General features: G+C 47.8%; 1 protein-coding gene across 2 annotated transcripts; it reads right to left on the minus strand.

Moving 5' to 3' along the window:
• Positions 1–333: 333 nt before the first annotated feature.
• On the minus strand, positions 334–10,638 carry METTL21A (methyltransferase 21A, HSPA lysine). Of its 2 annotated transcripts, XM_021703244.2 has the most exons (5): positions 10,465–10,638; positions 9,727–9,842; positions 8,139–8,193; positions 1,803–1,806; positions 334–860 (listed from the first exon to the last, which is right to left on the minus strand). In XM_021703244.2, exons 1-5 carry the CDS (start codon positions 10,609–10,611, stop codon positions 463–465), a joined length of 720 nt encoding a protein of 239 aa, XP_021558919.1. In that variant the 5' UTR covers positions 10,612–10,638; the 3' UTR covers positions 334–462. The 2 variants fall into 2 exon arrangements, with proteins under 2 accessions (XP_021558919.1, XP_044769642.1); XM_044913707.1 differs by lacking the exons at positions 1,803–1,806; positions 8,139–8,193 and having other exon boundaries at positions 9,731–9,842.
• Between the last annotated feature and the right edge of the window lie 4,739 nt (positions 10,639–15,377).

The following is a 15,377-nucleotide window of genomic DNA, read 5'->3' on the forward strand; positions in this document are numbered from 1 at the left end:
ATAAAAAATATCTCAAGAGCTTTAACAGCTCAGGGGATATATACATCAAGCCTCTTGTTTTATATTCAGAAAAGTAGAAAACTGGGCTAAACATATATCTCAGAATGTATGTAAAATAATTTGCATGGGTTAGCCTCACCAAAACAAGCTCACTGCTTTGACGACACCCTTATACCGGCCCTTCATTATATCATCAGGGGAAATTGTGTATCAAGAGGGAGCAGTATGGGACACAGATACCTCATATGCTCCTTTAATGGTAAATTTTTCAGAGTCAAATAGGACTAAAAAGTCATAGCAATGGGACAGAGTGCTGCTGTGTTTTAAACATGCACTTTGTCCCTCGAGAACCTTTGGTTAGACTTTTTGTTCAGTAAGCCATTTCATTAAACGTGGTTCAATTCCCAGTCTAAGACATTCACTGACACACTCAATAACAACATTCTTATAAATTAAAGTCAACTATAAGTCCTCTCTCTGGTTTCTCTTCTGTGCTTTGTAAATATGTACATCTTTTTCAGGATCGTAGTGAACCTTACTCACAGTAAATTGCCTCTCCAGCATCGCTAAGAAGTTGTTGTCCCGTTCATAGCGAATTCGGCAAGCTAAAAGAATCACAGAGCGGTTGCTACTGAGATGTTCCAAAGTCTGAAGAAGATCTGCAAATGTTTCTTCTAAATATATGATATCAGCTCCAAGTATCAGGTCAAATTCTCCAGGTGAGTAACTCCCCAAATTTTGTCCCCAAGTCAGCTCCTTAACAACAGCTTTGGGTTGGATATGGGGAGGTAAGTTGGCTTGAACATTTGATTTAAGAAATTCTAATGCTACTTTCCGATCCGTGATAGTCACATGAGCACCTAGAATGTGGGACAGAGAGACAGTTATGTGCACATCAATACAACTGGTCGGGACGGGGGAGGTGGTCAAGTTAAACAGCAGGGTGAGTGTCTAGTATTCCACCGAGTAGCCAGAAGACCATGCCCTTCATGGATGGCTGTAGAAGAACAGAACAATGACCAGTAGCTCCTTCTGCACTGCTTACTGGCAAACATGAACCTTTGATGTGCCTCTCTGACACACCTGTTTGCTAAGCTCTCCCGATAAAATGCAGAGTCCCCAAATGACAAGCTGAAGCTTCTGAATTCTGCAGGCAGAGCTGGCCCACCCTCCACAGGTGTCTACCACTGTACTTCATTCATTAGGTCATGATCTTCAAGTCAGTAGACCTGAGGGTAAAATGGAATCCACAGAAGAAAAATCTAGGAGCAAATAATTATGAAGATGACAAGATACCCAAAACAGGGAAAGGCCACTTTCTGGAGTCTAAGCTTTAAAAGGAATCAAGGGAGGGCGCCTGGGTGGCTCAGTTGGTTAAGCGACTAACTTCGGCTCAGGTCATGATCCAGGAGTCCCTGGATGCTCAGCAGGGAGTCTGCTTCTCCCTCTGACCTTACCCCCTCTCATGCTCTCTCTCTATCTCATTCTCTTTCTCAAATAAATAAATAAAATCTTAAAAAAAAAAAAAGGAATCAAGGGAGAGATTAATTGGCTATTACAAAATCCCAGTCCACATCTGCTGTTAGGAAGCAGCATTATGTATTTTGTGTGTGTGTGTGTGTGTGTGTATAATTTTTGGAAAGTGGTAAACTGAGAAATTACTAGATTGTATCAAAGTACTATAGGTTAAAATGAGATCATGTTTTCTAAATGCCAAGTTTCTACATGTGGTGTATAAAATTAATGAGGCAATATTCCGCTAATATTTCTTGTGAGTTGCTTACCATGAACCAGTAAACTACCAGACTGAACTGGTAGTTTACCCTTAAGGTGAAAGAATCACGTAAGGTCGGCCCTGAAATACCTCATCTGCATTGCAGTAACAATATAATATGTGTAATCCTGTTTAGTTTGGGCCTTGTAAATTCTGAAATTTAACATTGTGATTCATTCTTCATAAAATGACCTCTCATTTGCACCCTTAGTTGGTAATCTTCATGGGTAATCCCCCACGGGACTCCAGACCAGCTATAGCAAGCACCATTTCAGTGGCAGCTCAGACTGATGTTTCTCATCTTGACCTGTAATGTTAGGACACTATGTAATTCTACCTGACATTTACAGCCCTGAGTGTGATACTGAAGAAAACGCTCAAGCTGTTAGATTTTACAAGAGTGCTCCTACCACTTTGACCGTTCAGTGCTAGACAGCATGCTGCCCAATGAGCAGAATTCGGAGATACTTCTCATCTCTCCTGATAATAAAAAAAATCACAGACAGCCTTTTCCTGGTTTGACTCAGAACTTTATCTCTGGCTTTCTTAACAATCTGCATTTGCAGGCAATCCTGGAGTGATCTAGTCTTTTGCATATCATCTCGGTGTTCATTTTAATACTTCTTACATGTAAACCTTTTCAATGCCTGTCTCAGGGGGTTTCTGAAGCTACTGCTAACCAGCTAGGGGTTCCGGGAGTTTTGCCAGGATCTTGATGTGAGTTGGCCACTCCCCTGTAACATCTGTCAATTGTACAAATAGCCAAGTAGCTACCATCAGCCAAGGGACAAAAGCCCCTACCCTCAAAGACCTTACATTCAAGTGAGAAGCCAGGCAGTAAGAGGAGTTTTTAAAATGAGAATAGCCAGTACGTCATTTAGAGATAAGGACTAGGGGGATAATAAAGCAGGAAAGAGAGATGTGAAATGTCTGGAAGTAAGGGAGGTGGGGCTGACATTTCAGACTGAACAAAAAGGGAAGGTCTCGCTGAGAAGGGGACTCAGATGAAGGTCTGGAGGAAGTGAAGGTATAACTGAGTGCGTCGCAGGGGGAACAGTCTTCCTGGCAGGCAGAAAAGCAAGTGCCAAGGCCTACAGGGGGGCAGGCAAGGAGGTTACCATGGTTGGAATGAGTGAATGAGGAATGAAGTAGTAGAAGATGAGGTTGAGGAAGTAACAGGCAGGAGGCAGATGACCTCTGCAGGCCTCACAGGTCACGTTTCAGAAAGGCTTTGGCTTTTTCTGAGATGGGAAGCCAGTGGAGAGTGCTGAGCAGAAGTGCCAATGATTTCAGGCTTTAACAGAATTTCTAGCAGTAGGTCAAGGAGTCATGTGAAGAGGTCACCACAATGACCCAGCTGAAGGAGGCGGGTGGTTTGCCCCTTTGGTCTAACCGCCCCAGGCCAGCTCCCAAATACACCTGCCCAGGAGGAGCCTCTCCTGCCTCTCCTGAGAAGCACTCCCCCTCACCAGCCACTCAGGTTTCATCACCCAGATGTCATCCCTGCATAGGGCAGCTCTGTCTGTGGTTTCCTTTTGGGTGTTTGTTTAGGGGGGGCCATGGAAAAGGTCTTAGATTTCTTTGAATCTGTCAGTTTCCTTTGAATCTTCCCCTTGTGATTTGGGGAACATATAGATCATTTGCCCTGTAGTTTCCCACAATCTGGATTTTGCTGATTGTACCATTTGTGTAGTTTAGCATGTTCCTGGCTCCTCTGTGTCTCCTGTAAATTTGAGTTTACTTTTTTGAGCAAGACTATTTCAGAGGTGGTAGCGTGTTCTTCATCAAGATGTATGTAGGACCTGGTAGGCTCTATTTTTGTGATGTGAGCAGGCACAAATACCCAGTGCCCAGATCTTTAATTCACTAGATTCCTTTTGCATTTGTTTGTTGAGAAATGTCTATAAAGGGAAGTTTCTTTCAACTACTATTTGGTTACTCATTTTGTGCAGAAACTGAATAGGATAAACTTTGCTCCTCCCTCCCCTTTTATACACCAGATTCCAAAGATCTGGTTTCTAAGCATCCTCGAAAGATGACTAATTGGGTTTATTTTGTTGCTGTTGTATTATGAACTCATGGATTAAACATATTTGATATATTTAAATCCAGTGCCATTATCAATATTGATGTTCAAACTGTCCTATCTTTTGCCAGTGGACTTTTGACACAACCCCATGTCATCCTTGTTAGCTTCCTTGCTATCTGGTATAATGAGATATACTGGGTCATCTTACCTATTTCCTGCTACAGAAAATACATTTCCATTACACATTTTCAGCCGCTTAAAATTTGATTTTTTTTTTCTTCTTTAGATAAGAGACAGCAGGTTTGTAGGCTGATGGGAATGGTCAGTTGGAAAGAGGGAAGAAAAGTGATTATGCAGGAGAGGGAAGAGGGGAGAGGGAGTTGGCCCATGCAGGGCAGACCCTGCGTGTGAGAGCATCCCACGGAGGGCAAAGGTGGAGCCGGTGGGCCCAGGCACGGGAGAGTTAGAGGCAGCATGGGAGGCTATAGAAGTTCTCTTCTGCCCGCCGCAATCTCCTCAGTGAAATAAGAAGAAACATCACCAGCTGGGAGTGTGGACGGGGGACGGAGAAACTCAGCAGAGTAAGAGAGGAAGCAGAATGGGGCTGCTCAGTGGCATCACCTGCCCCTTGAGGTTCCTGAGCCACGATGTGAAGTGAGACCCCACAGCAGCATGCTGCCCACAGCCACATGGGGCTGCACGGACACGGGCCTGGAATCAGCCAAGGGCTACCCTCCACCTGCTATTCAGCCTAGCGAGGAGAAGCAAGGACGTGAAGATGGTGAAGAAATGACCCCCCGGGAGGCTCGTGCTGTGTGTGGAGGGTGTGGCAACATTTAGCCCATGACAGACTCATGGGAGCTGACCCAACACGACCACATGTCCCTCGGCCACTCACTCAGTAATGGAGAAAGAACGCATGAACCCCTACCATCACTTTAGTTGGTACTTTTGTAAGCAACACCTTACTTTATTCGAACATGGGAGCACATACTACGTACTAGAGACACAGAGATGAGCAAAACAATCCTTGGCTTCTAGGAGCTCAGTCTCAGGAGGGAGAGAGACACAGAAGCACAACTGTGACGCAATGTGGGGAGTAAAATAGGGAGATGGGGTTGTCAGGAAATGATGTGGTCACAAAGGACACCCTCTTAGAGAGGGGCAGAGGTCAAAGAATTCGGAAAGAAGGGAAATCTGAGCTTACACTGGGAAGATGTGGCATTAACCAGGGGAAAGGGGTGAAGAAAGGGCATTCAGGGCAGAAGGGACAGGCCAGAAGCCACTGGTGTGTCCCTGGAACCGCAAACAGTGCAGCCGGTCTGAAACAGGAGCCCGAAGGGTCAGGCAAAACGGGGTTAGAGCCTCATGAGTCTTAGGCCGTGGGGAGGCACAGGGCTTTTTTTTGTTGTTTTTAACTAGGCTCCACACCCACTGTGGGGCTTGAACTCATGACCCCGAGATCAAGAGTCGCATGCTCCACTGACTGAGCCAGCCGGGTGCCCCGAGCACTTCTGCAAGGAGGATGGGCTGCTCTGGCCTACTGGGAAGTGGGTCTGAGAAGACAAAGCCAAGGCAGAGAGGTGAGGTGGGGATGCGCATAGCATTACGGAGGAGATAGATGCTGAGAGCTCCAGCCAGGCCAGGGGGCACTCAAAGGGAGAACTGGAATCAAGAAACTGTTAGAAGACAGATCAGCGGGGCTCAGGGAGGGAGGTGGGGCTGGGGGAGCGGGTCAAGCCGCCGCTGGCTTGAGTGATGACTGGGGTGGCCACACTAACTCAGAACAAAAGCAAAGGATGAGTTTGCAAAGGGAAGAAGAGTTCAAATGTAAACACATGTATGTTTGAGATGCTGAGAAATAGCCAGGCAGAGACACCCAGCCTTCAGTGAAACACAAGTGGAAAGTTCAGTGGAGACTTACACACCAGGAGTACAGAAAACTAAAAGACAACTCTTTCCTGAGCGCTGTATTTTAAGACTGTTCCCAGACTTGGTTGGCATCAAATCACCTCAGAAGCTTTTAAAATCCAGATTCCCTAACCCCACCCCAACTTACAGAGCCCTATCTTAAAAATGAGATAGTTTTTTCTAAGAATAGTTTCCACACAGTACAAAGAGATTTTCAAACGAAGAACCAGGGTTTAAGAGTCAGAACTGGATTCCAATTCTAACTCCACAGTCCATGAGCTTTGTGACCTTGGGCAGGTTTCCTAACCTCTATCAAGCCTTCATTTCACCACAGAGAGAGCCAAGGGGACCCACCCACCACACAGGGGCACAGTGAGAAGGACCTGGGAACTGCCCAGTAATTAACAGGTGTTGTTTTTTCTTTTAACAGGAAAATCTCATCACCCATTATTAAAGTTCTGGCAGAGAACTCACCAGGGGTTTTTTTTGGCTTTTTAATATAATCTGTCTTTTCCTTCCTCCCCCCTCAGAATTAGAATGGAAGCTTCCTGAGAAGGCAGGTATCCACAGCGCCAAAAACCAGGCCCGGCTTTTGGTGGGTGTTCCCTGAATTCAGGAATAAATGACTCAGGTTATGAAAAATGAAAATACTTTAAGAAGGAGAATGATCAGCATCTAACATTTCAAAATCACTACCTATTCTAGTTCTCACTGCCTCCTTTCTAAAAGACTAACTTTTTCTTTACCCTCAGGTTTCAACCTCCAAACTAACGCCTAATATTTTGCAGCCACAACAAATAATGGGTATGCAAATCACATTGCACGGAGAGGTGCGCACAACGTTGAATGAGACAAACAGGTGTGTGTGTATGTACGTCCATATACATGTGTGTGCACACACATACACCTCTATAACGATGAATTACAACTATGATTAAAAATACAGATGGAGGTAGGGCACCTGGGTGGCTCAGTTGGTTAAGCGTCTGCCTTGGGGTCAGGTCATGATCCCGGGGTCCTGGGATCGAGCCCCACGGCGGGCTCCCTGCTCAGCGTGGAGTCTACTTCTCCCTCTCCTCCCTGCTCGTGCTCTCTCTCTCAAATAAATAAATAAAATCTTAAAAAAAAATACAGGTGGAGGAAAAAGAATGGAAGGAAATACACCAAAATGGCAACAGTAGGTATGTTGCAGAGTCATGAATAATTAGGACGTTTGATGGGTTTGTCGTCCCCCTTCTTCATTCTGCTTCTAGGGCTATTTTTGAAATAGAGTGACATCACTTTTGTAAAAGAAACATTACTTTTCATGATCTTCTAGTTTGTCCAACTCTTACTCCAGAACTATTTGAGTAACTACTGTGTGGCAAGTGGTGTCTGGGGCCAAGGACACACAGAGGGAGGGGCAGTCCCGTGTCTCAGGAGCCTCAGCGGGCCAGGACAGACAGACACAAGGAACAACCACCTGTTACAAAATGTGACACAGGTGGTGCGCAGACCAAGCGCTATGGGGAGAAGAAATCAGGCAGTAGTGAATTGTGTGTGGCAGGAAAGGATTCAAAGAGGTGACAGGGAAGCCGGGCCAGGAAGCACACATCCCCCGTCCCGAGCACAAGGTCTGTGGTTCCATTCCAGCCGCTCCCCAGCCGTCCATCTTGTGAGGCAACAACTAACTAGTCCCTCTCTCTGCGCTCGTCTTTGAAGAAGCTCATCCCAGTTTTCCCCACCCCCCACACCCAGATTTCTAGATCACAAACAGAAATACTCAGAGGGGCAATCAACATTTATTTGAGCATTTGCTTTGTGCCAGTCAATGAGCTAACCGCTTCCTATGCCTAATCTCATTGGATCCTCACGTGGCATGAACTAGTATCTCCATTTTATAGGGAAACTGAAGTGGAGAGATTGAGCAACTTGCCCAAGATCACAGAGCTAGTAAGAGTTAAAAGAGGTGTCAAAACCAAGTATAACTCTAAACCTATGCACTTTGCCAACTAGTCTCTACACCAGCTGATGCAGCTGTGCAGTTCTCCTGGGGAAACAGAAGAAACCTCATTTCCCTTCCAGGTAACTCCTCTCACATCAGTAAAGTTAGTGTCAAGGAAAGATAATAAAGAGCCACAGTGTCTGACAAGCCTGGTTTGACTCTCAAGTCTCCACTGACCAGGACTTCACAAAGGGGCTTAATCTCACAGAACCCCCGTTTCATTGGCAAAAGGAAAGTTAAAAATAATATCTAACACCCATGGGGATGTTCTAAGGCTAACAAAAGGCAGCGTATGAGCAAGAGCCTCATCAGTGCCTGTATGGGCTGTAGGGTGAGACAGCTGGAAACCTAGATCCCCACCACGCGGCCCCTGTTCCCCATCACATTTGGGAAGGCAAGATCTAAACAGAGAAAAGAATACTGAAAAAAAGAAAAGTTACCAGAAAGAGGACACAATAAAGGAGGGGCTTTCGTGGGTCCTCGAGTACCTGTACACTATGTAATGGAATCCCAGCTCCTGAAGTGTGGTCTGAGTACCAACTGTCGGCATCGTCATCCCCTGGGAGCTTGTTAGAATTGGAGGCTCTCAGGCCTGACCCCAGACCTACAGAAGCTGAAACTGCATTTTAACAATACTGAAGTGATAAATGTTATATATTGTGTCTTAGAAGGTGGCCTATCCTATCATTGGGTAGTTTGAACTGCATGAGCCAGAAGCTATAGAAAGGAGTCAACAAAGAATAATAAAATAAAAACAAAAGCTTAAGGGCACCTGGGTGGCGTAGTCAGTTGAGCATCTACCTTCGGCTCAGGTCCTGATCTCAGGGTCCTGGGATCAGCCCTGCATCCAGTTCCCTGCTCAGTGGGGAGTCTGCTTCTCCCTTTCCCCTGCCCCTCCCCACTGCTCATGCTCTCTCTCTCTAATAAATAAATAAAATCTTTAAGGAAAAAAAAAAAAGCTTAAAAATGCTCTAGGCCTAAGTTAATGTGTGCATACCAAACAAAAAAAATGAAAAACCTTGATATCAATTCAGGACTGCATACTGTGAATACAATTTTTTTTAAAGATTTTATTTATTTGACAGACAGAGACAGCGAGAGAGGGAACACAAGCAGGGGGAGAGGGAGAAGCAGGGCCCCATCCCAGGACCCTGGGATCATGACCTGAGCCAAAGGCAGATGCTTAACCGACTGAGCCACCCAGGTGCCCCTGTGAATACAATTTTTAAATATGTCAGTACAAACTACAGCAGGGCCGACCCTTCTTAGAAGAGAAAAACCAGCCAAGTTTCCTCAACAAGGGAACTATAGGAATGAGACTACCTGCTCTCCCTGTGTCACAGGGTTAAATCCAATAGAGACTGGAAGGCCCCTAAACTTTAAAAATCTATGTGGGTGGGGCGCCTGGGTGGCTCAGTTGGTTAAGCGACTGCCTTCGGCTCAGGTCATGATCCTGGAGTCCCGGGATCGAGTCCCGCATCGGGCTCCCTGCTCAGCAGGGGGTCTGCTTCTCCCTCTGACCCTCCCCCCTCTCATGCTCTCTCTATCTCATTCTCTCTCAAATGAATAAAATCTTAAAAATAAATAAATAATAAAAAAAAATAAAAATCTATGTGGGTGAATATGAGAATCCTCTTTGAACTGAAAGTTGCCTTCAGATCATATTATTGGCATAATACTGAAGGGGGCAGGAACCTAATTCAGACAACCTAATTGTCTCCTCAACTGCAATTCTAATTGCCCAAATAAACGTGTTTGCTTAAAAAACAAAACAAAATTAAAAAAAAAAATAAACTGAGGAGGGCAAAGCAGTCTCTCATGAGAAGTATAAATAACAGGATGAGAGCAAGAGCAAGAGAGAAGAAAGCAAGCAGGTTTGCTGGAGTTAAGGGCACCAGCAGCCGACTCATAAGCACAGGGCACAGAAAAATCCAGTAAGGGGGAAACCAATACGGGTCTGTGTCAAGGAAACAGCAATCACACCTCGCAGTGAGTTGACTCACAAAGGAGTGAGCCAGCGTACGGCACTTACCCAGCAGGGCAGCCACTATGCCCACCAGCCCGGTGCCGGCACCCAGCTCCACCGCAGAGCAGCCCCGGAGCTCCACAGCTCCCATCTCCAGATACGTGGAAAGGACGACAGCCTGAATCAAAACACAGCGGGGTGATCCAAGTCAACAAGTGCTTTAGGAACCCAAGGGTTTCGGGCAGACTTCGCAGGAGCAGGAAGACATGACATACCCCTCTCCTCCCTGCAAGGTTCCAGTCCCAGTTTGGCAACAGGCAGAAACTCAGCTGCTGCTGGGAAGGGACCCCCTAGAGCGGGCACAGACGCTGCAGCCTCAGGCCCCACAAGCTCCCTCCCGGGGACAGTAAGGGTCAAGGACACTGCCCACACAACACAGGGTCCTGCTCAATCTGGCAAGTTTCACTTCTTACTCTTTGTTATATGAATTATATCTCAATATAAAGCTGTTATTAAAAATAAGTAAATAAAGGGGCGCCTGGGTGGCTCAGTTGGTTAAGTGACTGCCTTCGGCTCAGGTCGTGATCCTGGAGTCCCGGGATGGAGTCCTGCATCGGACTCCCTGCTCAGCAGGGAGTCTGCTTCTCCCTCTGACCCTCCCCCTCTTGTACTCTATCTCATTCTCTCTCTCAAATAAATAAATAAAATCTTAAAAATAAAATAAAATTAAAAAATAAGTAAATAAAGACCAGTCTTATAATCCACTGTGGTTGTCTGCAGAGGCCCAGTGGGGTACTCACCGCGTCCCAAACCACCGCGGCAACTCCCAGCTGTCTCCAGTCCTGCCGGATCTGGATCGTGTGGTTCGCAAAGGAGAAGGTGGCAAGAGGCTTGTGGAATTTCTGCAACCCCACTCCCGCTGTCTCCTCATAGGGCACCAGGGCCATTTCGCCTGCACTCAGCTCTCGGCTCCCTCAAAGCTGTTGGGCAAGAGAAGCCTGCCTGACGCTCTGGCCAGAAAAAAATGCACTCTCTTAAGTAGCCCCAGATGCTTTTTTTTTTTTTTTAATATTTTATTTATTTGACAGAGAGAGACACAGCGAGAGAGGGAACACAAGCAGGGGGAGTGGGAGAGGGAGAGGTAGGCTTCCCGCAGAGCAGGGAGCCCGATGCGGGGCTCGATCCCAGAACGCTGGGATCATGACCTGAGCCGAAGGCAGACACCTAACGACTGAGCCACCCAGGCGCGCGCCCGCCCCCCCCCCCCCCCCCCCCCCCCGCCCCCGTCAAATGCTTTTTAAAGCCATTTCTTATAAGTTCAAAAGAAGACAACAGAGGTGGGGCGGGGGGCCTTTGTCTAATTCCTTTTTGCACGGCTCTTCCTCTTCTGGGAAGGGAAATTTAGTTCTGAATACATGCCAAACGAGGCCTTTGGGAAAAGAACCCACAACCGTACGACTCCCGCAAGATGCCCTAGGCACTCTGCTGTGACTGCTGGGTGAACTGGAGCCGCGGGAAGAGTGAGCGTAGCGGGGCTGCTAGCCCAGGGCCGCAGTCAAAGTCGTGCTTTCTACACTGTCCGGGCCCGTTTAGACTGCAGCTGCCACCCGCTGCGGTCGGCAGGATAGTGTTTGCTGTTTCGTTTTGGTCTTCCCTCCACCCCCTCTAAATTCAGCGCGTTTAACACTGACAGCCGTGGACCCGAAACTGCACTTGGACTGAGTGTTAACCGTTTGATTCTCCGGCTTTTTGACATGGTCGCAGTTCCATCTCGCCCAGTCTGGAAGCGAAAGACACTCGTGAACCCCGAGTCGCCCCCGGGGAGAGCGAGAGCCCGGGTCCCGGGGTGGACTCGGACGTCCGGCGGCTCGGAGGCCTGCCCTGCGTCCCCCAAACCCGACCCCCGGCCCCCTCGAAAGGGCCGACAGGTACGCACTCGCTTCCGGCGGGCCCCAGAGCTCCGGGAACCCGCGGAGGTAGAAGTGGGGAGTCGGGGACGGGTCCCCTAGCCGCGCGGGGCGCGCCCCACCCCGGGAGTGCCGCCCGCTTCCCCGAGCCCCGGCCGCCCCCGAAGCGGGGCTGGCGACGCGGCCGGGCCCGAGGTGCGCCTCGCCCCTACTTACTGCTCGGGAGCCAGCCCCGCGTGGCGCGCCTCGCTTTCCCCGCCCCGAGCGCGGCCGCCGCAACCACCCGCCTTAAAGGGCCGGCAGCGCGGGCAGGCGGCGGAGGCGGGCGGTGCGCGCGCACGGAGACACGCGTTTCCGGTCCCTCCTACCGCGGACAGGTGTTCCCAGTGCGCTGCGGGGCGCGGGGTCGCAGGTGTGCCGGGCGCGCGCCGGAGGAGGACGCTGGGGGAGAGGGGATCGGGCCTCCCTCCGCAGGGTCCCCAAGGTATTCCGGCCGCCAAATCAGTTTCCGGGACTCCGAGGGCAGCGTGGGCGAGGAGCGCGAGGCGAGCGAGGTGCGGAGCCGCGGGCAGGCGCGCGGAGAGGGCGCGGGGGGGTGCTCTGGCGGCGGGTGAGGGGGAGCCCACCAACCTGGCGCTGGCGAGGTTCTTGTGCTGGTTCCACTTCTCTCTCTTTGAGCTGGTTCTCGTCCCCGCGCGCACGCACTGTGTGTCTGTGTGGGTTTTTTGTGTTTTTTTTTCTAATTTGTGTGCTTGCCTGTTTTTAGTGTTAAAGGTCATTAATTAGCAGGTGTAGAGAAAGTTTGCTCCGAAGTAGACGTGGTCACCCATTCGTCCTCGCGTCACCAAAGGGAGGTCCGAAGTGGTGTAATCGCCACTTGGTGGCAATAGAGTAGGAAAAGTGACAAAGCCCTTGTCAACTAGAGCGCGAACTTGGAGTCCGCACGCGGCGCCCGGGACTCGGTTGTGAAAAGCATCCCGGGGCAGCGGCGAGGCCAGGGGCGCGCGATTTAGGCCCACACCCAGGGCCGGGCGGTTGCTACAGACCCAAGGCCCTAGTGTCGCTCCTCCCAGGGCCCGTGGTTGGCGCACTTGCCCTTGGGACCTTGTGCTTGACGTGAAAGCCACTGACCCAAGCTGCGGGCCCTTGGAAAGCGCGGCTGGCGTGAGCACCCCACCGTGCGACCGCGCGGGGAGCGGCGTCGTCCTCTCCGGGAAGGTTCCCTTTTCTTCCCGGACGCTGACCCCCAGTTCCTCCCCCACCTGCCGCCGCTCGGTCCCGGTGATTATCAGCCCCGGCTGCACGTTTGAATGAACGCGAGAGCTTTTCAACTCCCCCTCCGTGGACTCTGCCACTGGAAAGTCTTCGCTGGTGTGAGGCGACCCGAGCATTGGTATTTTTCAGCGCTTCCTGGTAATTCCTGCTGTAAGAGCCTCAGGCCGAGCCTAAACCACCCCTCTTCTCGCCTCTCCCCTCCTGCAGGGGGCGTGCCGGCCTCTCTCCACATTTCTTTAACCTTCCAAAGGCTGGAGCTGCAAAACCGACTTGAAATGTCCTTCAAAGATCAGCAGTGAAGGTCTTTTACTAACTTTTCTTCTTTGCTCAGTTTATTTATTTTTATTTTTAAAAATTTACGTAATAGAATTTATTTTTTAGAGCAGTTTTAGGTTCACAGCAAAATTGGGACGAAGGTACAAAGATTTCGCAAATTTTCACTCCCTGCTCCAACACTCCCCCCATTATCAACACCCCCCACCAGAGTGGTACATTTGTTACAACTGACGAACCTACATTGACACATCATTATTACCCAAAGACCGTAGTTTATCTTAGGGTTCATTCTTGGTATTGAGCATTTTATGAGTTTGGACAAATCTGTAATGGCATATATCCACCATAATAGCATCATACAGAGAAGTGTCACCTCCCTAAAATTCCCCTGTGCTCTACCTATTAATCTTCCTCCCTCTGCCATAACCCTGGCAACCACTAATCTTTTTACTCAACTCCTTTGGGTCAGTACGGAAGACTGTGATTACTGAATCTTATGGTAAAAGTATATTGAGTTTTGTAAGAAACCACCAGACTCTTCCAAAGTAGCTGTACCAACCAGCAATGAATGAGAGTTTCTGTTGCTGCACATCCTTGTCAGTACTCGGTGTTGTGTTTTGAATTTTAGCCATTCTGGTAGGCGTGTACTAGTTGTTTTAATTTGAAGTTCCCTAATGACATATGATGTGGAACATCTTTTCATATGCTTATTTGCCATCTGTATATCTTTAATGAAGTGTCTGCTAAGTCTTTGGTCCATTTTTTAAAATTTTTATTTAAATTCAATTAACATATAATGTATTATTAGTTTCAGAGGTAGAGGTCAGTGATTCATCAGTCTTATATAACACCCAGTGCTCATTATGTCACGTGCCTTCCTTAATGTCCATCACCCAGTTACCCCATCCCCCCCACCCAACCCACCCTAGCAACCCTCAGTTTGTTTCCTATGATTAAGAGTCTCTAATGGTTTCTCTCCCTCTCTGATTTCGTCTTGTTTTATTTGTTCCTCTCTTCCGCTATGATCCTCTGTTTTGTTTCTTAAATTGTACATGAGTGAGGTCATATGATAATTGTCTTTCTCTGATTTACTTATTTCACTTAGCATAATATCCTCTAGTTCCATCCACGTCATTGCAAATGGCAGGATTTCTTTTTTCTTTTTGATGGCTGAATACTATTCCATTGTGTGTGTGTGTGTGTGTGTGTGTATACACACACCACATTTCTTAATCCATTCATCTGTCCATAGACATCTAGGCTCTTTCAATAGTTTGGCTATTGTGGACATTGCTGCTATAAACGCTGGGGTGCATATGCCCCTTCGGATCACTACATTTGTATCTTTGGGGTAAATACCCAGTAGTGCAATTGCTGGGTCATAGGGTAGCTCTATTTTCAACATTTTGAGGAAGCTCCATACTGTTTTCCAGAGTGGCTGCACCAGCTTGCATTCCCACCAACAGTGTAGGAGGGTTCCCCTTTCTCCACATCCTCACCAACATCTTGTTATTTCCTGACTTGTTAATTTTAGCCATTCTGACTGGTGTGAGGTGGTATCTCATTGTGGTTTTGATTTGTATTTCCCTGATGCCGAGTGATGTTGAGCACTTTTTCATGCGTCCGTTGGCCATTTGGATGGCTTCTTTGCAGAAATGTCTGTTCGTGTTTTTTGCCCATTTCTTGATTGGATTATTTGTTCTTTGGGTGTTGAGTTTGATAAGTTCTTTATAGATTTTGGATTCTAGCCCTTTATCTGATTAAGACATTTGCAAATATATTCTCCCATTTTGTCAGTGTCTTTTGGTTTTGTTGACTGTTTCCTTTGCTGTGAGTAAAAGCTTTTTATCTTGATGAAGTCCCAATAGTTCATTTTTGCTTTTGTTTCCCTTGCATTTGAAAACATGTCTAGTAAGAAGTTGCTGCGGCCGAGGTCACAGAGGTTGCTGCCTGTGTTCTCCATTAGGACTTTGATGGATTACTATCTCACTGTTAGGTCCTTCATCGATTTTGAGTCTATTTTTATGTATAGTGTAGGAAAATGGCCCAGTTTCATTCTTCTGCATGTGGCTGTCCAATTTTCCCAACACCATTTGTTGAAGAGACAGTCTTTTTTCCATTGGACATTCTTTCCTGCTTTGTCGCAGATTAGTTGACCATAGAGTTGAGGGTCCATTTCTGGGCTCTCTAGTCTGTTCCATTGATCTATGTGTCTGTTTTTGTGCCAGTACCATACCGTCTTGATGATTACATCT

The sequence above is a fragment of the Neomonachus schauinslandi genome, chromosome 3 (genome assembly GCF_002201575.2).
Source record: "Neomonachus schauinslandi chromosome 3, ASM220157v2, whole genome shotgun sequence".
Taxonomy (NCBI): Eukaryota; Metazoa; Chordata; class Mammalia; order Carnivora; family Phocidae; genus Neomonachus; species Neomonachus schauinslandi.